Raw genomic sequence first — 24,885 nt, 5'->3', positions numbered from 1 at the left:
CTAAATTTTCTCATTAGCAGTTCATGACTACTGTGAAAATGATGGAGAGATTTATGAGCTCCACAAAGTAAAATTCTCTCTGTAAACAAGCGGCATGTTAAGGCATTTTAACAACATCTTTCAGGAATGTGCTTTAAATGTATCACTTTAACTGAGAAAAGATTAAATGCATTTTCAACATTTAGAATTATGGATACTTACAAACTGGAATCAACTATAAAGGTCACTACTCAATTTTCTCTTCTGGTACACAGACTGCCTCTAAACAGTAACGTTTGGTCATTCACCTTCAATTCGCCATTTCCACTGGGACCTTAATAGTTGACAAAGCAGCCTACGGTATTGCTAGGTATCAATAACTGGTTTTTACATTACTTTTGCATTAACCTTATATTGATTTTTATCTGTTCTATTCATCCCCGGGATCTGGTACATAAATGGCGCAGAATAATGAATGAATGAAATCTACCTTTCAACAACTTTGTAGCTCCCACCTAGCCGCCTAGGCCTTGAAAATACCTTTCCCTTATCTACTGATTGACTTTGAAATATGTGAAGACAATTTTTCTTTTCCTTTCTCTTTTGGGTAAAGAAACAGCTCTGTTTTCTCAATGTGGCTTTTAGTATTTCAAGAGCCTCCCTAAACATTAGCAATCAATGTGGAAAACAACATTCCCCATATGATCTGCATACTATGAGTGAATATACTAATATTCACCAACATGCCCACTGTGTGTCTGCCGAGTTGCAGCACGCCCGCAAGCTATGCTTTCTTATCCTCACAATTTATCCCTGAGAAAATGGAGCCAAAGAGACATGAAGCAACTTGCCTAATTCCACAGTGAGTAAATGGGAGAAACGCAATTTATCATTAGAGCGAAACACCACCTTTCCCCTATCTGGGGAAAACTTTATAGTTCACTTCTGTAAATGGAACATTACATCATACAACCTTTTTTTTTCCTCCCAAGTCAGGTCTTCATCTCAAACACACACACAACTAAATTTTTGTGAATTCAGTAATTCTTGACAAATCTGCATCTTGTTAATTTTGGTTTATAAGTTCAGCCTTTAAGAATGAGTTGAATCTAAGTGTCATCTAACAAACTTCTACTACAGATTTTGAATACATTTATTAATCTGAGAAGCATGCCTCATATATTTAAAGTTGGTAACAAAAAAAAGTGCTAACCAGAGTGAAAGCAAGACCAGAGAGCCCTGCAGCTTTATCTCCAAAGAACTCTTTTCAAGTTGACATCAACCTGTTGATCAACATTTGTGATTTGGTAATTTGAATGGCTATAAATCCATCTAACCAGACCTTATTCAGTGTACATTTACCTCTGGTATCTATTACATGAAGTGGGATTATGTTCAGTGTTCTTAGGAAATTATCCCCCATCAGTCTAGTAAACTTGTAACAAAAGGAGATATGATTTGTGTCACTAGCTTTCTTTTAATGGAAGCTCCCCCAGTTTGGGGCTATGAGCCTACTTTCCCAAATACTCAGAAACTCTTTTTGCTCATCCTCAAGATCCTAATATAGATTAATAATAAGCTCTGGAGTATGACTTCGATGGTGGACTGAAGGACCTGTGCTCAGCTTCTCCTGCAAGAACACCCAAATTTGCAACTAGCTGCTGAACAACCATTGACAAGAGAATGTTGGATCACACCAAAAAAAGATACTCCACATCAAGGGCAAAGGAGAAGCCCCAACAAGATGGTAGGAGGGGCAAAATCATGTTTGGAATCAAACCTCATACTCGCCAGAGACACTGAGAGGGCACAAACAAAACCCTTGTGTGCACCGGGACCCGGGGCCGCACAAGAGACTGAGCCAGACCTGCCTTTGAGTGTGTGAGTGTCTCCTGCAAGGTGTGGATTAGGAGCGGCCGCCGTGCGGACAGGGGCTCTGGCTGCAGCAGAGCCGGGAGGAGCAGCGTGTGGCCTAAGACCTCTTGGAGGAAGTTGCCATTAGCCCCACCGCAGAGCTGCTGAGCAGATGACCCACAAACTGGAAAACAATTATACCAAAGAAGTTCTTGCACTGTTGTGAAAGTTCTAGGCCCCAGCAGATTTCCCAACTTGGGGATCTGGCAAAGGGACTGAGAACCCCCAGGGAATTTGACTTTGAAAGCCAGTGGGATTTTAATACAGAACTTCCACAGGACTGGGGAAACAGACTCTCAGAGGACACAAACAAAACCTTGTGCGCACCAGGACCCAGGAGAAAGGAGCAGGGACCCCACAAGGGACTGAGTCAGACTTGCCTGTGAGTGCCCAAAAGTCCCTGGCGGTCGCGTGGGTTGACAGTCAGGGGCACTGAATACAACAGTCCTGGGAACTGCAGGGTGCTGGCCTAAGTCCTTTTGAAGGAGGTTTCCATTAGCAGTTTTCCAATTACTGCTACCACAGTTTGAACTCAGGCCAAACTACCGGGAGGGAACACAGCCACACCCATCAGCAGAAAATTGGATTAAAGATATACTGAGCATGTCCCATGTAGGACCATGCCTTGCAGGGCCACCTAAGACAGATGGGTCATGGCAGAGAGTTCTGACAAAATGTGGTCCACTGGAGAAGGGAAATGGTGAACCACTTCAGCATTCCTGCCTTGAGAATCACATGAACAGTATGAAAAGGTAAAAGATGAATTCCTCAGGTCAGTACGTGCCCGATATGCTACTGGAGAAGAGCAAAGAAATAGCTCCAGAAGGAATGAAGAGGCTGAGCCAAAGTGGAAACAACGACCGGTTGTGGGTGTGACTGGTGATGCAAGTAAAGTCTGATGCTGTAAAGAGCAATACTGCACAGTAACCCAGAATGTTAGGTCCATTAATCAAGGTAAATTGCAAGTGGTCAAACAGGAGATGCCAAGAGATGCCAAGATCAACATTTTAGGAGTCAGTGAACTAAAAGGGACTGGAATGGGTGAATTTAATTCAGATGACCATATATCGACTACTGTGGGCAAGAATCCCTTAGAAGAAATGGAGTAGCCATCATAGTCAACAAGAGAGTCTGAAATGCAGTACTTGGGTACCATCTCAAAAATGACAGAATGATCTCTGTTAGTTTCCAAGGTAAACCACTCAGTATCACTGTAATCCAAGTTTATGCTCCAACCACTAATGCCAAAGAAGCAGAATTTGAATGGTTCAATGAAGACCTACAAGACCTTCTAGAACTAACACCAAAAAAAGATATCCTTTTCATCATAGGGGACCGGAATGCAAAAACAGGAAGTCAAGAGATATCTGGAGTAACAGGCAAGCTTGGCCTTGGAGTACAAAATGAAGCAGGGCAAAGGCTAACAGTTTTGCCAAGAAAACGCACTGGTCATAGCGAACATCCTCTTCCAACAATACGAGACAAGACTCTACACATGGACATTATCAGATGGTCAATACTGAGATCAGATTGATTATATTCTTTGTAGCCGAAGGTAGAGAAGCTCTATACAGTCAGCAAAAACAAGACCGGGAGCTGACTGTCGCTCAGATCATGAACTCCTTATTGCCAAATTCAGACTGAAATTGAAGAAAGTAGTGAAAACCACCAGACCATTCTGGTATGACCTAAATCAAATCCCATATGATTACACAGTGGAAGTGACAAATAAATTCAAGGGATTAGATCTGATAGACAGTGCCTGAAGAAATATGGACGGAGGTTCATAACATTGTACAGGAGGCGGTGATCAAAACCATCCCCAAGAAAAAGAAATGCAAAAAGGCAAAATGGTCATCTGAGGAGGCCTTACAAATAGCTGAGAAAAGAAGAGAAGCTAAAGGCAAAGGAGAAAAGGAAAGATATCTGAATGCAGAGTTCCAAAGAACAAGGAGAGATAAGAAAGCCTTCTTAAGTGATCAATGCAAAGACATAGAGGAAAGCAATAGAATGGGAAAGACTAGAGATCTCTTCAAGAAAATTAGAGATACCAAGGGAACATTTCATGCAAAGATGGACAGAATAAAGGACAGAAACGGTATAGACCTAACAGAAATGGTATGGACTAACAGAAGCAGAAAGTAATTAAGAAGAGGTGGCAAGAATACATAGAAGAACTATACAAAAGAGATCTTCATGACCCAGATAACCACAATGGTGTGATCACTCACCTAGAGCCAGACATCCTGGAATGAGAAGTCAAGTGGGCCTTAGGAAGCATCACTATGAACAAAGCTATATACCATCTGCTTTTAAAAAGCAGAAACATTACTTTCCTGGGAAAGGTCCTTATAGTCAAAGCTATGGTTTTCCCAGTAGTCATATAAGGATGTGAATGTTGGACTATAAAGAAGGCTGAATGCCAAAGAACTGAAGCTTTTGAACTGTGGTGCTAGAGAAGATTCTTGAGAGTCCCTTGGACTGCAAGGAGATCCAACCAGTCCATCCTAAAGGAAATCAGTCCTGAATATTCATTGGAAGGACTGATGCTGAAGCCGAAGCCCTAATACTTCAGTCACCTCATGTGAAGAGCTGACTCATTGGAAAACACCCTGATGCTGCGAAGATTGAAGGCTAGAAGAGAAGGGTACGTCAGAGGATGAGATGGTTGGATGGCATCACCGACTCAACAGACATGAGTTGGAGCAGGCTGCAGAAGACGATGAAGGACAGGGAAGCCTGGTGTGCTGCAATCCAAGGAGTGGAAAAGAGTCTGACGTGACTGAGGCACTGAACAACAACGACAACTGGCTCTAGCATCCAAAGCCATTCAGTGGTTCTCTGCAAAAACTGACACATTTACCGGACTCCAGTATTTATCATTAACTGCACTTTTAAGATTCCTCAAGTGTTATGAACAATGATTTCACAATCTTATCTGTAAATATTTTGGTATACTGTTTATTTGACCCTGAAAATACGAATCAGATTTAATCCAATTAAGTATTCTTTATAATCACTATTCCCTTGACCTTAATCCTTCCCGGTTTTGTCTTGACCTAGTTTTAGGGAAAGAAATGGCAACCCACTCCAGTGTTCTTGCCTGGAGAATCCCAGGGACGGCGGAGCCTGGTGGGCTGCCGTCTATGGGGTCGCACAGAGTCGGACATGACTGAAGCGACTTAGCAGCAGCAGTTTTAGAGAAAACAGAAAACATTTTTTCTTCTGTATTCTTACCAAACCCATTGCTTTCAAATATAATCTCCTGTGGGGATAAACGAACAATTTATTTTGTAGGCCAAACCATGACCATTTTTTCTTTGTGACATTCAATTTTAGAAATGACGCCTAAGACATAACAATCTCATTAACAATTAGAATGTTTCTTTATTGCCTGTGGGTGCAAAGTAAGTTCCATAAAATGGAACAAATGTTTAACATGCTTTTATGCAAGAATCAACTAATGTTTTTCAACAATGCATCCCAAGATAATCGAAGTGACACACACACACACAGAAGTCGCTCAGTCGTGTCTGACTCTTTGCGACCCCATGGATTGTAGCCCACCAGGCTCCTCGGTCCAAGGGATTTTCCAGGCATGAATCGAAGTGAAACAACAGTTAAAAAAAAACAAACCACTAACATTACACACCAATGGTAGTCATTCCAAATAAACCAAAAAACTCTTGGATAACTATTATATTCATACTATTATATTCATAGTCAACAGGCAGGCATCTAAGAACACTAAGATTCTTAACCAGTCAAATATCTATGAATATCGCCACTACTATCAGCATCCATGCATTCATTCCATGATAGCTCAGTTGGTAAAGAATCCATCTGCAATGCAGGAGACCCCGGTACGATTCCTGGGTCGGGAAGATCCGCTGGAGAAGGGATAAGCTACCCACTCCAATATTCTTGGGCTTCCCTCGTGGCTCAGCTGGTAAAGAATCCACCTGCAATGTTGGAGACCTGGGTTCGATCTTTGGGTTGGGAAGATCCCCTGGAGAACCGAAAGGCTACCCACTCCAGTATCGTGGCCTGGAGAATTCCACGGACTGTATAGTCTGGGGGGTCGCAAAGAGTTGGACACGACTGAACGACTTTCACGCATTCATCAAGCAATATGGACAGATTATCCTGGCAGTATTTTGGGTGCTGAGGATAGAGAGCTTTGTGCAGCTCTCACTCTAGTAACATCACTCATACAAACCGTCATCAGCGCTAAGATTGCAAGGCATGGTGCTAGGTATCTCTAACGAGCGAATTAGAGCTACCCAAGCATCATCAAGTTTCCATCAAAAACATAAAAAGACCGCTTTCAACCAAGTGCTCTGAGCAGTCGTTCCTAATGTTAGAAGATTTAGCGAAAGCTCCGTTTTAACTGGCAGGCCAAATTTCGGGAGCGTTGACCACCATGTTTTGTGCGGGTAATCTGAGAGCTCTGAGATATGCCTCTGGACTTAACACCTCAACTTTTAATGAACAATCCCTCCAGTAACAAACCAAACAACCCTGGAGAGGATCTGTAAGCACGACGCGAACGGAAGAACGGAGCTATTAATAATCGCGGAAGTGCGTTTTCCTCATTCCAGTCCCACCTTCTTTGCAGCGGTCTTCAAACTCCGAAGTCAGAGCATCCTAGCTGTGGAACAATACGCAGACTCAAGCTTTACCAAGGCTGGGACCGGCACACTGCGAAATGACTGGAAAGATGTGGACAGTCTGCGGATATATCGCTGAGTGTGTGAGAGTGCATAAGACCCCCTGCCCTTTCTCCCCACTTTCCAAAAAGTCCCTGAACCACAACCGCCTTTCATTTCGTGTGTTGCTACCTGCTCTAGAGTCCGAGCCAGGTTCCCTGACCCGCTCCTGGGCCTCAGACCCTCTCCCCGAGCGCGTCTCGGAAGCCGCAGCCCCGCCATCGCCCGCTAACTTTGATTCGCACCGGGGGGTAGGGGAGAGAAGCGGAATCCAGGAAGAGAGACTCCACGAGAGGCTGGAGGCTGGTGGCCATACCCTAACCCGACCTCCAGGTACGCGGGACTTAAGTGGCGCTGCCCGAAGTCCGTCGCTCACTCACCCCTCGCCTGAGGTAAGCCCCTTAGCGACGTCTCTCCTTGCCGACTGCGGCCATCTTGGACGTGGAATGTCGGGGATGTACGTCATCACGCTGCGTCTATGACGGAAAAAAATGAGCGACCGGAGGAAAGCCGGTCAGCCAATGAGAAGAACTTAGCGCTCCCAAAAGAGGAAAGAGCCGCCAGTCTCCTCCGGGCCCCGCCCCCCGAGTCGGCGGTCGCGGCGTGAGGAAGGAGGGGCCCGCTAGAGGGCCCATCCCGTCGGTCCCGCCCCCTGGAGGGTGGGGGTTGGTGGGGGAGAGGGAATTCTGGAGCAACCGAACCTGCTAACGGAACTGAGGCGCGAGAGGAGGGCCCCGGGGGGGGGGGGGCGGGGAGTTCCGGTCCTCCAATCAACGCTCCGGCCTGGGCTCTGCCTAGCCAATTATGGCCTGGAAGCTGGCGGGCCGAACTGGCGACTCCGGACCCAGGAGTTCGCCCGTCCAATGGCTGGGGAGGAACCGGCGAGGAACGGTCAGGGGGCGGTGGGGCGGGGCCGCGCCCCCTGCGTCTGAATCGCGGGCCAATGGGCGGTGGCGGCGGCGGCGGCTCGAGGGCGGGGCCCGGGGGCGGGCGGAGCGGGGTTGGGCCGCGGCGGCGGGGCTGTCTGAGGCAGCCGTCCCGCCCCCTCCCGTCCGGCCGCCGCCGCCACCGCCGCCGCTGCCTGGGGCTTGGCTGAGGTGGCTTGTGGGTCCCGGCGGAGTGTGGCGCCGCCGCCGCCGCGCGAAGGGGCAAAAGTGGGCAGGTGAGTGCCGGCGGCGGCCCTCGGAGCCGACTCGCGCTGCCCTCGGCCACCGCCATCTAGCCAGCCCCGGAGCTCTGCGCGGCCGCCCCACGCCCGGGCCAGCGGCCCTCGGCCATGGTCAGGCCCGCGCCCCGCTGGCCCCTCTGTGGGCCCAGAGTGCGGGAGGCGGTGTGCGCCCTGGGGGCCCGGCGGGTCGGGCCTTGGGCGCCGGGAGTCCGGCGAGGTCGGCGTGCGCTGCACGGCCTCTCTGCCCTCCTGCCCTGCCCGGGGTTGGGGCGGGGTGGGGGGCGGGGGTTGGGCGCGTTCACCCCCTCCCGGCGCCCAAGGCCCCCTGGTCCCCGCTCCGCCCGCCCCGAGACGGCGGCAGCAGGTGCAGGAATGCCCGGTCCCTCGGCGCCCACCGGGTGGGGCCGGGGTCCGTCCCTCTCGCGCCCGTGGGCTCGGCCCTGCGTGCGGCCGGCTCGCGCACCCGCTTCCTTCCTCTCTCCTCTCTCCTTCCCGTCGTCACCCCGCCGCCTGGGCCAGGACTGTGTGGCTTTCGTGTTCCTCTCTTCACACCTCAGGCGCCCGCGGGGGTGCCGGGGACTAGCCGGCCCCCGCCCCCCGCCTCGCCCCGCTTCTCTCCCTCACTTTCCAGTTATAAAAACGGTCGTTGAAAATAGGTCATCTCTCTTCCCACGCGCCCCTTGGCCATCTTCCCCACGCTCCGTGCCCTACTAGGAAGAAGAATTCAGTGCTTTGGAGTTTATCATTCTGGGGTATCAAACTCTTCTTCCTCGTGACTCCAGCCTGGCGATGCAAGTCTGCACCCCCTCTCTCCTCTGTTTCTACTCCGGGGTGGGGGCGTGGGGGTGCGGGTGCAGAAGGGAGCCGATTAGTGTGTCGGGCGCCACTTGCTGCGGGGGAACGGAGCGGGGGGTAGTGCTTACCCTCGCTGTGTGTTGACAGGTTTAGGATCACTTGGAGTGTGTTGTGTTGCATTTCCAAATGCAGGAGGTGATGTTTCAGAAGCAAAAGTGCTTTTAAAGTACGTTGACAGGTGACTTTTGCTTTTAACATCCTCTGCGGCGTTAACCCTTTAGCGACAGATCCGAACATAACTTGCTTGCGGTGTATAGGTTTGTCAGAACTGGCAAAAGTGTGGATTTTATCATGTGCAAATGATACCTCTTGCCCATTTTTCTTCTCCAAAATGACCCCACTGCTATTTCCAAACTGAAAGAACCAGTAATTAGGAGAAAAAATTTTTTAACTATTTTAAGTGAATGCATAGAACTTGAGAGTATAGCAGAATAAAAGCAGCTTTTCTCCACCATTAAAATTTGGAAAGACTTACTTGAGCCATGATATAGTGTGTCTATTCGGGCTACTATGCATGCAGTCTCTTCTTACCAGATTAGTCCCTGGGGCTGTTGTGATTGATACTTTGGAAAGGTTCCAGCATTTTAAGGAGGAGTTTTCCTCTGGCCCAGGGAAGTAATGGGCAAAGCCAAGTTCTCAAACAGCTACAGAACAACTTTTATTGGGCCCTCAACAACCTCAGTTTTCCTTCTACTACCCTGTATGTATATATATATATATATATTTTTTTTTTTTTTCAAAATTGTAAGTTAATGTGTGCAGTGAAACTCTATAGTCTGAATGAGTAAAATAGTTGCTGCTTCTGGTCTCTTCTCCAGTGATCCCTGGAATAGGAATGATGTTGGACTCGAAGATGAAACATTTATGCCTGCATGTCTGTAGTCATGAAAACTTCTGTTCATCAGTCAATAGTTGTGCAATAAGATTGTCAGGAAGACACACCAAGCTGCTCTTCCGTGTGGTGAACATTTAGGCCACATTTTGAATGATGATTAAACCTTTGCTTTAGAAGCCATTGGAAAATGAGAGAGCTGTGAAAGTTGTACTGAAAGTTTTCCATTCTAAAGTTCAGCCCCTAGAAAACTGTTTTGTTCTGAGAGCTCTGATAACTGATCACAACCTTTCCTTAGAACTTGCTGCTCTCATGATCTTGAAGAAGATGACAAAGACGGGGGTGGCTGGAAGAGGCTGTCTACAGTATGACTGAGGTTGCTCACAGTAAATATCTAGTAGATGGTCAGTGAATTCAGTGGGAAGCAGGTACCTAGTTTGTGGCTTGTGGAATTTTAGTGAAAATATGAGTAAAAATCTTAACTCCTGGCTCAGGGTTTCTCTTTTATTTTTGCAAGGTGTCAATCTAGTTTGAGATATTCCAAGTCTCTTAAAATGTTTGAACTACATAGTCTCTCTCTTTTTTTTAATCACTAATCTGCAGTAGTTTTTAGAAATGTAACCAGTAATACTGTATCTTTCTTGATGCAGTTTGATGAATATCTGTTACTGGGAGGTTTTTTATCTTTAGAAACTGGTTTTCTCAATTAAAAAGTAATATATTTGGGCCCATTGATTTATCAGAAATAATATTTTGATTTCCTGTGCATCCTTTTTTCTTTGTACAGTTGAAGAAGTGTTATCTTGGCTATCAGTTCATTTTGAATCATATTTAACTGCTTACAGGTATTAGTTTAAGGATTCCTTGCTTTTGAATTTTCCTGATTTTCACTTTTATTGCCTGTACAAGTGTACCTTACTTGGCAAAATTGACTTCTGTATCCTGGATTTCCTTAGGTCATCTCACTTTCCAACTCATAAAATTGGAAATTGTAAAATATTTTTATCTGCAAATATAATTTACCCATCAAGTGAAGTCGCTCAGTCATGTCCGACTCTTTGCGACCCCATGGACTGCAGCCTTCCAGGGTCCTCTGTCCATGGGATTTTCCAGGCAAGAGTACTGGAGTGGGTTGCCATTTCCTTCTCCAGGGGATCTTCCCAACTCAGGGATTGAACCCGGGTCTCCCGCATTGCAGGTGGACACTATCCTCTAAGCCACCAGGGAATTTACATAATGTTTATTCTCAAAGTAAATTTCTAACAAAATAGTAATATAATTTTTTTTAATTACGAAGGAATTGAGACTTCTTTTTTCTAAGTCACTTAATCGTCTTATGGGGAAAAAAGTCAATTAACAGAATTGGCAAGATTAGCAATCCTTTCTGTTGTTAAATTCCTTCAGTAACTCAGGCCAGAGATTAGCTGTGTAGACTCCTTTTCCTTTTGGGAGTTTCTTCTAGGTTTAGAAATAAACAGATTGTAAAACCAGAAGTACAAACACAGCAATTGACAATTTTCAGCTGAAATAAATTTGAATGGAAGAAAAATGATTCCAAATAATTATAAAATTCAAATTCCAAAGTTGAGGCTTTGAAAAATTTTTTTCTTATTCAAGTCCTTTCCAAGTATTATTAGAAGTTAACTAAATAATCAAGTCCAAACACTCTTGGCTTGCAATGGAAGATGAAGTCTAATTCTGAAGTTAAGATTTTGAGGAAAAGTGGTACTGATTACCAAGCCAGAGTAAAATTTTAACCTCTCACATGTTAATACTATTGGGCATCGGCGAAGTTGGACACCGAGCTCTGCTGATGAGGCTCTGCTTATCACATTGCATAAATTGATTAACCGCGCTAAACTTGACCTTTCTCATCTGTAAAGTGGGCCTAGTATCTTACTTTATTTTCTGTGTAAAATGTTTACCTCAGTTCCTGATACAGAGAATGCCTGAACGGTGCAGTTAGGACGAAGGCGGTCATGTGGGAACCTGCCCCAGGGCGCACACGCTTTCAACAGCCTGGAAACAAACAAAATGACAGTTAGCCTGCAAACAAACAACATGACAGTTAGCATGAATAATTGCATTTGGATTAAAACTGCATTTGGATTTATTGTTTAATAAAGCACACGGATCTAGCTGAATATCAGTTTATGTAACCAAGGGTTTAGTTGGTTATCACCTTATCCTAAAGGCTGTCTTAACTTATCTTTCCTTTGCAGATTACTCAAGAAATATGCTCTGAATCCAAGTGTGAATTCACTTGTTCACTTGGCTGGTGGAAAAGTAAGGCTGTTTTGGCTATGTTGATCTTCCTCAACTTATGATGAGGTTATATCCTGATAGCATTTGAAAATATCATTGTTGAAAATGCAGTTAGTGCACCTAACATACCAAACATCTTAGCCTGGCCGACCTTAAACATGCTCAGAACACTGACATTAGCCTACAGTTGGGCGAAATCATGTAACACAAGCCTGTTTCATAATAATGTGCTGAATATCTCATGTTATTTGTTGACTGCTATCCTGAAAGTGAAAAGCCGAACGATGGTCTGGGTTCAGAATGGTGGCGAGTGTGCTCTTTGCTTGCCCTCGTGCTCCATTGGCTGGCTGGCAGCTGAGACTCGCTGCTCAGCACCCCAGTGGGCATTGCACTGCATGTCACTAGCCTGGGAAAGATCAGAATGCAAGGATTCCCCTGGATGCCTATGGCTTTTGCCCCATCTGTATTACAAGTCAAAATAGTCTAAGCTGAACCATCTTAAGTTGGGAACCATCCGTGTTAGTAAAATATCCTTGAGTCGAATTTGGCTGTGGTTCACAAAGCACTTTGACAACCATACCTGCTACCTAACATTAGATGTCATTGTTTTAAAGATGTTCATGGTGAGAACACAGATAATAAACCCAGAAGTCTCTTCCAAACCTGACATTCCACAGTTTGAGAATCTAGTATCCTTATGGGAGGAGTGTGGGTGGTTTGAAAGTAACTTCTTGACAGATTACAGCTAGCTGTTTCTTCATTCTTTAGCATTTTTCTTTTTTCTTTAAGAAAGATATAATAGGAAATGATTATTTATGATACTGAATGATTCTTTGCTTTATAAAGAGGGGTTTTTTGGGGAGCAACTTTCTTTAAATAGAAGCCTCATTTTAATTTAATTGTGTTTATAACTTAATTCAACAGCAGTTTAAAAGTGCACCTATTATGTATTGAAAAGTCAATCAAAGATAGTTTAAGCATCTATAAAATTATCATGTATATTAGTGGAAATATGGTAAAAACATTGTAGAAAGCAAGAAATACCTGTATTTTTTAAAAAAAGATCTCAAGTTTGTGTGTTTGTGTATTTGTCTGACAGCCCAACTTGTTCTGTATAAAAATTGGAATTTTACTTACCCCTTATAGGTCTACCTTCATCTTGCTATGTGTGTAGCTACTGAGTTGAAATTAATTCCACTGTCTTGCCTGTCTGCCTGCCTTGACTTCTTGGTGGTTGTGAGTTGTGACACACAACACCTCCTTTGATAGAGATTGGAATGGTGGGTGCTCCTTAGCCTCTTGAAGTGGGATAAGTTAGTATGACTTGACCATGTTACTAGATCCTGCCACCGTGCAAAGAGGGATGTTCCTGACATTTCAGTTAACATGGTGCCAATGGAAGGACTATGTACACCTCATCAGTTTTTGTAGCAGAGAGAACTTAAATACTTTTCAATTTGGGAGCGCGCCACCATCCTGTAATTTGTGTACTTAATTCAAAATGTCGTCCTCTGATCCTAATGGCCTGCAAGGGATTTCAGTGAGGTTCTTTTCTTCCTCCAGAGATCAGGCAGGCTTTACACTCCCTTCGAACGCCGCTACAGCTGGGAGCCCTAGGTAGGAGAAAGCCTGAGGGCCATCCTCTCCCTTAGTCGATCTAGCTACAGAGTTGAGAGGAAAGATGCAGGATGTGTTGAAAAGCAGATGTTGGGCTTGAGCAAAGGTTTTCTGGGTGAATTACCAAGTAGTGTAATCAGAAATGTTTATTCTAGTTGTAATTCAGTTTAGTTCAGTCGCTCAGTTGTGTCTGACTCTTTGCGACCCCATGAATTGCAGCAAGCCAGGCCTCCCTGTCCATCACCAACTCCCGGAGTTCACTCAGACTCACGTCCATCGAGTCAGTGATGCCATCCAGCCATCTCATCCTCTGTCGTCCTCTTCTCCTCCTGCCCCCAATCCCTCCCAGCATCAGAGTCTTTTCCAATGAGTCAACTCTTCGCATGAGGTGGCCAAAGTACTGGAGTTTCAGCTTTAGCATCATTCCTTCCAAAGAAATCCCAGGGCTGATCTCCTTCAGAGTGGACTGGTTGGATCTCCTTGCAGTCCAAGGGACTCTCAAGAGTCTTCTCCAACACCACAGTTCAAAAGCATCAATTATTCCGTGCTTAGCCTTCTTCACAGTCCAACTCTCACATCCATACATGACCACAGGAAAAACCATAGCCTTGACTAGACGAACCTTTGTTGGCCAAGTAATGTCTCTGCTTTTGAATATGCTATCTAGGTTGGTCATAACTTTCCTTCCAAGGAGTAAGCGTCTTTTAATTTCATGGCTGCAGTCACCATCTGCAGTGATTTTGGAGCCCAAAAAAATAAAGTCTGACACTGTTTCCACTGTTTCCCCATCTATTTCCCATGAAGTGGTGGGACCGGATGCCATGATCTTCGTTTTCTGAATGTTGAGCTTTAAGCCAACTTTTTCACTCTCCACATTCACTTTTTTTTTTTTTTTCACATTCACTTTCATCAAGAGGCTTTTTAGTTCCTCTTCACTTTCTGCCATAAATGGAAAGCAATTCAAGAATAATACACATTTACAGTCTTTCCATTTAGAATATTTGGGGGACAGAAAAAAAGAAGTCCACGCAGCTGAATTCCATCTCAGTCTGTTCAGTAAGTGTGAAGTAGGTTTTATAAAAATGGGTTAAGTATCCAGCACCCTCCCTTACCATTCCCACCATCCCCTCAGCCAAGCTCCCTGCACGCTCTGTGTTCATGTTTCTCCCCACCTGTGCAGATAATATGTGAAAGAATCACTCCGTTGATCAGAAGTGGTTGTTGATTACAGATGCCACTTGCATATTAGCAATTTAAATAATAATTGAAAATGCCATCTATTTTACGGTTTTCTAAGCCTATTCCATCTCTTAAGTGGAGAGGTTGTTGATAGTCTTGTAAAATAGTTTATGGTGTTGTAAAGAGCCAGATTTTGAAGATTCTGTAGATTTTTAAAAAATCTTGATGGTGGAGAAATATAGATACGTGTAAAACTCTTAGCTTGCTGTTTCTTTTTATTGATGGCCCTTCCTTTGAAGGACTGTCACTGTAGTAACTTTATTGTAGAATCCATTTGCTTGTCAATTCAGTATTGCTTTTCTATGTAGTATTTTCTTTTGTCTTTAAGTATTAAGTCCTTTTTTTTTTAAACCATATATTTGTTTCCCCTAAGATAATTCAATAAGAATTCGTAATTTATGCCAGATTTTGATCTAAACTCTAAGGAAACATCTTTTATTTAGTATTGTACCTTTTGACTGGAATTTGGAATTTACCTTTATGTATGTATGCTGCTGCTGCTAAGTCGCTTCAGTCGTGTCCTACTCTGTGCGACCCCATAGACGGCAGCCCGCCAGGCTCCCCTGTCCCTGAGATTCTCCAGGCAAGAACACTGGAGTGGCTTGCCATTTCCTTCTCCAATGCATGCAAGTGAAAAGTGAAAGTGAAGTCGCTCAGTCGTGCCTGACTCTTAGTGACCCCATGGACTGCAGCTTACCAGGCTCCTCTGTCCATGGGATTTTCCGGGCAAGTGTACAAGAGTGGGTTACCGTTGCCTTCTGTGTTATGTATGTATACACAGATCTAACTTAACACATATTTTAATTTTTCTAATAAGTATATTTGAAATAAATATTGAAGATAAATATTGAGTCTTTGTAGGAAGTTGATGAATTAAACTAAGCAGTAGTTTTTTTCCACTCAGAACATTAAGAATATTCAGGATACCTATTTGGCTCTTTCATTTGCTAAAACTTGGAATCCTGCCCCAAATTCAGCTGAACTCACAATGAAAATTATTCATGGTGTAACAAGTTTTTGAATCATAAATAAACAGGGTAGGTAGTTATTTTAAATCCTTGGTGTTGGGAACATCTTCGTTAGCTAAGAAAGGCAGAAGGGCGTTGAATTTAGGAGACTACGCAGACTGGATTCTAACACTTTTCTCCGTCTGAATCTTAGCATCCAGTCGTTCTTCTTCAACTGCACTTTATTCTCTGCCCCTCTTTGTTTTGTTACTTTTCTCACACATTCGAGGGGTTATCCAGGCTGTGTCCTGGGTGCCCACTTCCTCATCCTCGAGGCTGCAGGCCTGACTGTCCCTCACTTGTTCATCTTTTGCCCTGACCGGCATGGTCCTGGCACGGGGATGCCAGCGAGCTTGTCTCGCTGCAAATGTGCTGGGCCTAACACAGGACTTCAGGTTGAAGCTGTAGGCCTACTGCTTGATGGCTGTGGGCTCTTGGCCAAGTCGTAGTTGTGTGTGAGTCCCCTGAGGTGACAGTGGTCACTGCCGGCCTCAGCGGGCTGTGGCGGGGATGGTGTGACCGGGGCAGTGCTGTGCTTACGCTTGTGCCCCCGTCACAAGTGTTCCTGGAGCTTGAAGTCATGCACGAGTTGCAGCTTTTCCATTTCTGTTGGAAATGAACTTCTTTCTGCTTGGTTGCTTTCTAGAAAGCAGAGAGATTCTTTTATGAAATTTAATATCTTAAAACTTTTCTGACAAGAAACTGTGGATTCCCAAAGGAAGCCATCTTTTAAATGTGAATTTTATATCTCTTTATGTGTATAAAGTTGTATTTTGACTTTAGAGTCATCCTAGTTCTTTAGAGGTAGTAGTTAAATATTAAGTAAATGTCTCATTTTGGCTTCTGTCCTTTCAGTGGTGGGAGAATATTATAAAAATCATTCATTGCTGTACAGTCTTACTATAATGATGGGAAATAAATCACTCACAAGTAATATTGTGCTTGCTCAGTTGCTTAGTCGTGTCTGACTCTTTGTGACCCTCATGTACTGTCACACGCCAGGCACCTCTGTCCATGGGATTTCCTAGGCAAGAATACTGGAGTGGGTTGCCGTCACCTCTTCCAGGGGATCTTCCCGACCCAGGGATTGAACCCCTGCACTGGCAGCAGGTCTTCACGACTAACGCCACCTGGGAAGCGTACAAGTCACACTAGTGCGTTAAAATCAGGCTTTCCTTCATTCAGCAGATATTTGACCCTCAACTGTGTCTGTCACACCATACTAGACCCTACAGATAATCTCGAAATGGAAGGTTGGGGTTTTTTTTGCTACAACATGGAAGCCCACTCCAGTGAAGAGATAGCCTGTAAATGAAGTCGACCAGAGCAGGTGAGGCCGCAGAGGCTTGGGGCTGGGCTCTGGGTTCAGAGTGGGGAGGGAGCTTTTAGTAGGTGGAGTTGGAGCTGAGACTTCAGCGTCTTCACCAAAGGCTCTAATAAATATATTATGGGGTGGTGCCAGGCCAAAGGGGGTTACAGTGGCAGGAAGTCCTGGTACTTTCTAGGGTGAAAAGAAATGCGCATTTGCCTCTGAGGTGCTTCTAGTCAGCTGTCTATACACAAATACTAGAACAGTTGGTGTCGAACCGCATCGAATCCAGAGGCAAATGAATCTTCCAGACACTGATGGCTGCAGAGTTCAGAAGAACCGTTGAACTGGGCCATAGAAGTGGGTACAGAGACACACCACCCTCCTGAAGCGTGAGTTCTTCAGGTACCCTGAAGGCTTGAGGATGCCCCTGAGTCAGTGTGCAGGGGGGCTGAGTGATGGGGGGATCCTGACAGAGTGGGCCAGGTGACTGGAGGACTTTCCTGGACAAGGTCACTGACAACCTGGCTTTTGGGTAGCACAGGTTAAGAGCTGGTCTAGACCTAGGCTCCTGCACCTCAGGGACAAGGACAGGCACCTCCCTACACCCTTCTTAATGAAGAGTGAGTTGACAGTGCTTACCTGGAAGATTCCTACTGTCTAACCCATCAGCAGAAAATTGGGTTAAAGATTTACTGAGCATGGTCCTGCTCATCAGAGCAAGACCCACTTTGCCCCATAGCCAGTACCTCCTATCAGGAAGCTTCCATAAGCCCCTTATCCTTATCCAGCAGAGACCAGACAGAATGAAAACCACAATCACAGAATACTAACCAAACACGGATCACACGGACCACAGCCTTGTCTAACTTAGTGAAAGTATGAGCCATGCCGTGTAGGGTCACCTAAGACAGACGGGTCATGGCAGAGAGTTCTGACAAAACGTGGTCCACTGGAGAAGGGAATGGCAACCACTTCAGCACTCTTGCCTTGAGAACCCCATGAACAGTATGGAAGAGCAAAAAGATATGACAGTGAAAGATGAACTTCCCAGGTGAATACGTGCCCAATATGCTACTAGAGAAGAGCAAAAAAAATAGCCCCAGAAGGAATGAAGCGGCTGAGCCAAAGTGGAAACAGTGGCCAGTTGTGGATATGTCTGGGGGGTGAAAGTAAGGTCTGATGCTGTAAAGAACATTTTACAGAGTATTGCGTAAGAACCTGAAATGTTAGGTCCATGAATCAAGGTAAATTGGAAGTGGTCAAAGACGAGATGGCAAGAGTGAACATTGACATTTTAGGACTCAGTGAACTAAAATGGACCGGAAGGGGTAAATTTAATTCAGATGACCATTATATCTACTACTGTGGGAGAGAATCCCTTAGAAGAGATGGAGTAGCCCTCAAAATCAACAAGAGAGTCTGAAATGCAGTACTTGGGTGCCATCTCAAAAATGATAGAATGATCTCCGTTTGTTTCCAAGGCAAACCATTCAGTATCACAGCAATCTAAGTCTCTGCCCCAACCACTAATGCTAAAGAAGCAGAAGTTGAGTGGTTCTGTGAAGACCTACAAGACCTTCTAGAACTAACACCAAACAAAAATGTTCAGTTCCTCATGGAGGACTGGATGCAAAAGTAGGAAGTCAAGAGATACCTGGAGTAACAGGCAAGCTCGGCCTTGGAGTACTAAACGTAGCAGGGCAGAGGCTAACAATTTTGCTGCGAAAATGCACTGATCATAGCAGACACCCTCTTCCAACAACACAGGAGACGACTCTACACACGGACATCACCAGATGGTCAATACTGAAATCAGGTTGATTATATTCTTTGCTGCCAAAGGTGGAGAAGCTCTATACAGTCAGCAGTAACAAGACTGGGAGCTGACTGTGGCACAGACCATGAACGCCTTATTGCCAAATTCAGACTTAAGTTGAATAAAGTAGGGAAAACTACTAGACCATTCAGGTATGACCTAAATCAAATCCTATATGATTACACAGTGAAAGTGACAAATAGTTTCAAGGAATTAGATCTGATAGACAGTGCCTGAAGCACTATGGATGGAGGTTTGTAACACTGTACAGGAGACAGTGATCAAGACCATCCCCAAGAAAAAGAAATGCAAAAAGGCAAAATGGTTGTCTGAGAAAGCCTTACAAATGGCTGAGAAGAGAAGAGAAGTTAAGGGGAAAGGAGAAAAGGAAAGATAAACCCATCTGAATGCAGAGTTCCAAAGAAGAACAAGGAGAGATAAGAAAGCCTTCCTCAGCGATCAGTGCAAAGAAGTAGAGGAAAACAATAGAATGGGAAAGACTAGAGATCTCTTCAAGAAAATTAGAGATACCAAGGGAACATTCCATGCAAAGATGGACAGAATAAAGGACAGAAACGGTATGGACCTAACAGAAGCAGAAAGTAATTAAGAAGAGGTGGCAAGAATACACAGGAGAAATATACCAAAGAGATCTTCATGACCCAGATAACCACAATGGTGTGATCACTCACCTAGAGCCAGGCATCCTGGAATGTGAAGTCAAGTGGGCCTTAGGAAGCATCACTATGAACAAAACTAGTGGAGGTGATGGAATTCCAGCCGAGCTCTTTCAAATCCTAAAAGATGATGCTGTGAAAGTGCTGCATTCAATATAGCAAATTTGGAAAACTCAGCAGTTTTCCAGGACTGGAAAAGGTCAGTTTTCATTCCAATCCCAAAGGAAGGCAATGCCAAACTCCCAAACTACCACACAATTGCACTCATTGCACACCCCAGCAAAGTAATGTTCAAAATTCTCCAAGCTAGGCTTCAACAGTATGTGAACCGAGAACTTCCAGATGTTCAAGCTGGATTTAGAAAAGGCAGAGGAACCAGAGATCAAATTGCCAACATCTGTTGGATCATCAAAAAGCAAGAGAATTCCAGAAAAACATCTACTTCTGCTTCAGCCTTTGTGTGATCACAAGAAACTGTGGAAAAATCTTAAAGAGATTGGAATACCAGACCACCTTACCTGCCTTCTGAGAAATCTGTATGCAGGTCAAGAAGCAAGAGTTAGAACCTTACGTCAAACAATGGACTGGTTACAAATTGGGAAAGGAGTACTTCAAAGCTGTATATTGTCACCTGCTTATTTAACTTCTATGCGGAGTATATCATGGAAAATGCTGGGCTGGATGAAGCACAAGCTGGAATCAAGATTGCTGGGAGAAATATCAATAATCTCAGATATGCAGATGGCACCACTCTTATGGCAGAAAGCAAAGAGGAACTAAAGAGCTTCTTGATGAAAGTGAAAGAGGAGAGTGAAAAAGCTGGCTTAAAACTCAGCATTCAAAAAAACAAAGATCATGGCATCTGGTCCCATCACTTCATCACAAATAGATGAAAAAACAATGGCAACAGTGAGAGACTTTATGTTCTTGGGCTTCAAAATCACTGCAGATGGTGACTGCAGCCATGAAATTTTAAAAGACACTTGCTCCTTGGAAGAAAAGCTATGACCAGCCTGGACAGCATATTAAAAAGCAGAGACATTACTTTGCCAACAAAGGTCCGTCTAGTCAAAGCTTGATTTTTCCAGTAGTCATGTATGGATGTGAGAGTTGGACCATAAAGAAGGTTGACTGCTGAAAGATTGATGCTTTTGAACTGCGGTGTTGGAGAGGACTCTTGAAAGTCCCTTGGACTGCAAGCAGATCGAACCAGTGTATCCTAAAGGAAATCAATCCTGAATATTCATTGGAAGGACTGATGGTAAAGCTCCAACACTTTGTCTCCCTCATGTGAAGAGCTGACTCACTGGAAAAGACCCTGTTGCTGGAAAAGAATGAAGCTGGGAGGAAAAGGGGACAACAGAGGACGAGATGGTTGGATGGCATCACTGACTCAATGGACATGAGTTTGAGCAAGCTCCAGAAGATGGTGAAGGACAGGGAAGCCTGGCATTCTGCAGTCTGTGGGGTCACGAAGAGTTGGACATGACTTAGCAACTGAACAACAACCTGGGTGAACTACTTTATGTCTTTGGGGCCTGTATCCCCGTGGGAGGGACACAGTCCAAAGAGAATTCCCAAAGACTGATCTCAACGGTAGCTTCCCTGGTGGCTCAGTGGGAAAGATTCCTCCTGCCCGTGCAGGAGTTGTGGGTTCGATCTGTGGGTTAGGAAGATCCCCTGGAGAAGGAAATGGCAACCCACTCAAGTATTCTTGCCTGCGAAATCATGTGGACAGAGGAGCTTGGGGAATACAGTCTATGGGGTTGCAAAGAAGTCTGACATGACTGAGCAACTCAACAACAACAAATCTCAAGGTAAGCCTGCTGCTAAGTTGCTTCAGTTGTGTCTGACTCTGTGCGACCCCATAGTCAGCAGCCCACCAGGCTCCCCCGTCCCTGGGATTCTCCAGGCAAGAACACTGGAGTGGGTTGCCATTTCCTTCTCCAGTGCATGAAAGTGAAAAGTGAAAGTGAAGTCGCTCAGTCGTGTCCGACTCTTAGCGACCCTATGGACTGCGACCCACCAGGCTCCTCCGTCCATGGGATTTTTCAGGCAAGAGTGCAGCCTTTAGCATCTGCTGATCACATTGAACTTGACCCAGTCTTAACTGATTTCCATGGGAGTGAAGTCTGCATGGAGGACCCAGAATTTCCTCAAGGCCACTAGGGACATTTTGACCTGGGTATGTGAAAAATTGTTGTCTGGAGGAGACAGGGGGAGCCAAAGGTAGCTTTCTTCTGGAAAGGGGGGAGAACATGAGCAGATCCTGACGCTGTGCTGTGTAATGGGTGATGGGAAGAAAGCGGGGCAGGTAGAGTAGGGTGACGGGGTGAAGGGCCCTGAGGGCTGTGCCTAGGAGAGTGGGTGTCACGTTAGAGCTATGGAAAGACCTTGCCTTGAGCAAAAGAAGCCTGTGTGTTGTGTAATCCTACTTGTATGAAATTCAAGAACAGCTGCTCTCCCAGGTGCTCATTTCCTGATGTGTTTTGAAGTTCCGCCAGTGTTGGCGTTTCTGCACTCGTTACTCAGTGGGGCAGACTTAAGCGGCAGGGGTGGGCCTGTGCAGGAAGAACACAGGACAGTGTTGCGGTCTGAGCAGGAGGTGGATTCCAGAGGGGCAGGTCACCTGAGGACCTCAGGGGTGGCCCCTTGTCCAGGAGCTGTCCGGGTCGGGTCCGCCCTCCTGCTCCCTGCAGAGCGCCGTGCTTTCCTCTGCGTTTCACAGGAGCCGCCGGGCGGTGGCCAAGCCCAGGCTTTCGAGTCCTCGCTGCACCTTTTTGAGGGCTGCATCTTTTTGAGAATGTCGTCTAGAAGAGAAGGTTAATGTCTATTGATGAGAGTGTCTGGGAAGGTCAAACACAGCTGTGTGTCCAAAGGTTAAGGATTGCACACAGAGTAGCCGCTGTTGTTTTAATTAAGGATCCTTATCAGGGCAGGTGTCTAGATGCTGGGGCGGGATGGGAGAGGGGGATTCCTGAGGAAAACTTGCGGGGTGGGCACAAGGGCTGCAGGCAGAGTGGAGGAGCTGTCTGTAGCCCTTGGGTCCGTGCCCTGAGGCAGCCACTGTAGGGGTGGGGGGTCTGGCTGGCTCGGCCTCATTGTGCCCCAGGCCTGCTAAGAATGGGGCAGGGTCTTCGAGCTCCTATTGGAGTGATGTTTTCAAGTTGCTTGGCTTCTGACACACAGAAGGTTATGACGGCAGGGCTGTAGGGAGAGGCCAGCAAGCCCTCTCCGAGTGCTCCCACCAGGCAACATTTCGGAGTGTGATAGAAGCCCTTCTTTGCAGACTTAGCACCAGTCTTAGTCATTTTCAGGTCAAGTTCAGTGGTCCTCTGCAAAGATGCCCTCTGTAGATGTGGAGGGCCTGCTGCAGAGGAGAGTGGCAGGTGCGCTGGGAGAGCCAGCGGACAGGGCAGCTTCCTTCTCTTTAGTCCTTGAGTTTAGGAAAAGGTGCTTTAATATTTTTTCCCCTGCGTTTGATCTCAAAATAACTCACTCTCTTTGCTGCACAAGTTTTAGGTTTTGTTACTTGTTTCCTTTGGTTCCAGGATGCCAGATACTGTGTGTTCTGCTCCCTGTGTTAGAAGGCTTATTTGATACATAAGTTACAAAGTTACATCAGAGACTGAGAAGCTACATAGGCAATCCTTTCAGAGAATGCCTTTCCTGTTGTTGGAGTACTGCCTGTATTTGCATGGAGTCATTATACTGGAGTGAGTGAACAGCTAGACTGTGGGAGAGCCTGCATTTTAACCCTTTGTCCCCTCACAGCTCTCCCCACTTCAGTACTTGTTGCTCTTTGTAAAAAACCAAGTAGGTCAGTGTGGGCTTTCTGGCTCGCCCTTGAGGTGAAGGGAAACTTGCTGGCGAGGGTTCTGTGGAGCGTCACCACGGCGGTCATTGACCGGTAGTGTGCAGGGGGCTCCAGTCGCTGCTTGCCTGCTACTCCCCATCTTCCCGGGCGGTTGTCCTCAGGCACTTCTGACTTAGGAGGAACCCTTGGGTCAGAGTCCTCGGGCAGCAGTGGCACCCCTCCTGCAACTGGGGTCTTCTCTCTCCCCGCTCCCCACAGGCTCCTCTCCAGGTGGGCACATTCACCCCCCCGGGCCCCCAGGTGGCCCCCTCATTTTTGCCCAAGCTTCGAGTCGCCTACTCTTTCTTCACACGTCCCAGTCCCTTGCTTTCTTCGGGACAGTCTCCTGACTCACTGCTGTCAGCTGTTTGCTCACAGGTGTTATCGCGTCTCTGCCTCGCAGCCCCTGGCACCTGCCTCCCACTGCCTTGTCTGCTGTGGCCATTCATCTGTTAGACCCCTGAGGCCTCCAGGGTGGTTGCAGTGCCAGACGGGGAGGCAGTGATGGAGACCTCTTTTGAGGCTCGGGTCTGCCAGCGACTCCTGTGAAACCCTGGGCAAGGCACTGTGGATTTTCCTTGAAACGAGATTGAGGAATTGGATTAGCTCCCTGAAGTTTCCTTGATCTCCAAAGTGCCTTCAGTGTTTGTCCTGAGAGTCTGATTGGTTGCTTATGATATAGATACTCTTCACAGGAAATTATTCTTTTAAAGCAAAGTGAGGAGAGACTAGATTTTTGTGGCCACGTGAGTTTGTGACACATGAATGTAGTGTCACAGAATAAACAGTAGAATATACAGTAAAGTGTGTGTAATTAAAACAATTCTAGAGTAAAACTTGCTTCCACTGTAGTTTTTGTAGGTGAACAGGAGTGAACTTTTCTTCCAGAGACTACAAAGCAGCATTTTTCCCCCCATTTGAGTGCCTCCAAACAATAGTGTTTGTTACACGTTGCTTTTTCTGGAAGGAAACTTCAGGAATATGGCTCCTGCAAGGTAAGATCTTAATGTTTCCAGGCTGAGCCACTGCCGTGCCCTGTTTTGTTTCCTGATTTTGTTCTTTGGAAATGTAGGGCTTTTCTCTTTGTCTTTTCTTTCTCTCTATAGTCAGAAAATGGGTAAGAAGAGCCGAGTGAAAACGCAGAAATCAGGCACTGGTGCTGCAGCAAGCGTGTCCCCGAAGGAAACCTTGAACCTGACCAGTGAGCTTTTGCAGAGTAAGTCCTGACTCGGCTGCCCAGCTTTTGGGGGCGTGTGCATCTGTCTTCATGGGGAGGGGTCCCTGGTCTGGGGAGCAGGAGGCAAAACAGACTGTTTTCAGATCCCAGCTGGTTAGCCATGGAACCTGGCACATTACCTATCTTCCCCAGCCCGCAGTCTCCCCACCTATAAAAACGGAGAAACGGTACCAACAGGTAACTGTTACCTAACAGGTACGGTACTGGCTGTAACTGTCCCTCCCCTAGTGCTCCCGTCCTCTCTTGTGGCTTCCCCCCCGCAATTCAGCGTGGGCCCCCATAGACACATTCCCCCACCTGCTCCTTCCCACGTCTCCTCAGATAGACTGTAGATGGCCTAAGGACAGACTCCCGTGTTCCAGGGCCACAGTTGGTGCTGATGGAAGAGTGGGTAAGACTGGC

General features: G+C 45.9%; 2 protein-coding genes across 20 annotated transcripts in view; one reads left to right on the top strand and one right to left on the bottom strand.

Moving 5' to 3' along the window:
- Positions 1-7,061, bottom strand: part of CCNK (cyclin K) — a 30,002-nt gene extending 22,941 nt beyond the window's left edge. For 5 of the 6 annotated variants that reach the window (XM_059879091.1, XM_059879089.1, XM_010817262.4 and 2 more), the window contains exon 1: positions 6,983-7,061. The gene's annotated coding sequence lies outside the window, so the exon portion shown is untranslated. Of the gene's footprint in view, positions 1-6,847 lie in introns of all 6 variants that reach the window. The other variant, XM_059879093.1, reaches the window with a different exon arrangement.
- A 567-nt stretch (positions 7,062-7,628) lies between these two features.
- The window catches only part of SETD3 (SET domain containing 3, actin histidine methyltransferase), a 78,291-nt gene continuing 61,034 nt past the window's right edge, over positions 7,629-24,885 (top strand). For 4 of the 14 annotated variants that reach the window (XR_003031470.2, XM_024982147.2, XM_024982139.2 and 1 more), the window contains exons 1-3: positions 7,629-7,764; positions 24,099-24,241; positions 24,353-24,462. Coding sequence is in view for 13 of the 14 variants with exons in the window: in XM_024982147.2 (XP_024837915.1) it covers positions 24,228-24,241; positions 24,353-24,462 (124 nt within the window). In the remaining variant the exon portion in view is untranslated. Of the gene's footprint in view, positions 7,765-11,679; positions 11,744-16,770; positions 16,916-24,098; positions 24,242-24,352; positions 24,463-24,885 lie in introns of all 14 variants that reach the window. The other 10 variants (XM_059879359.1, XM_059879358.1, XM_024982141.2 and 7 more) reach the window with 10 other exon arrangements.

This window comes from Bos taurus, chromosome 21 (assembly GCF_002263795.3).
Source record: "Bos taurus isolate L1 Dominette 01449 registration number 42190680 breed Hereford chromosome 21, ARS-UCD2.0, whole genome shotgun sequence".
NCBI classification, from domain to species: domain Eukaryota; kingdom Metazoa; phylum Chordata; class Mammalia; order Artiodactyla; family Bovidae; genus Bos; species Bos taurus.
The sequence above is the reverse complement of the archived record's forward strand: the minus strand, read 5'-3'. Positions and strand labels throughout refer to the sequence as shown.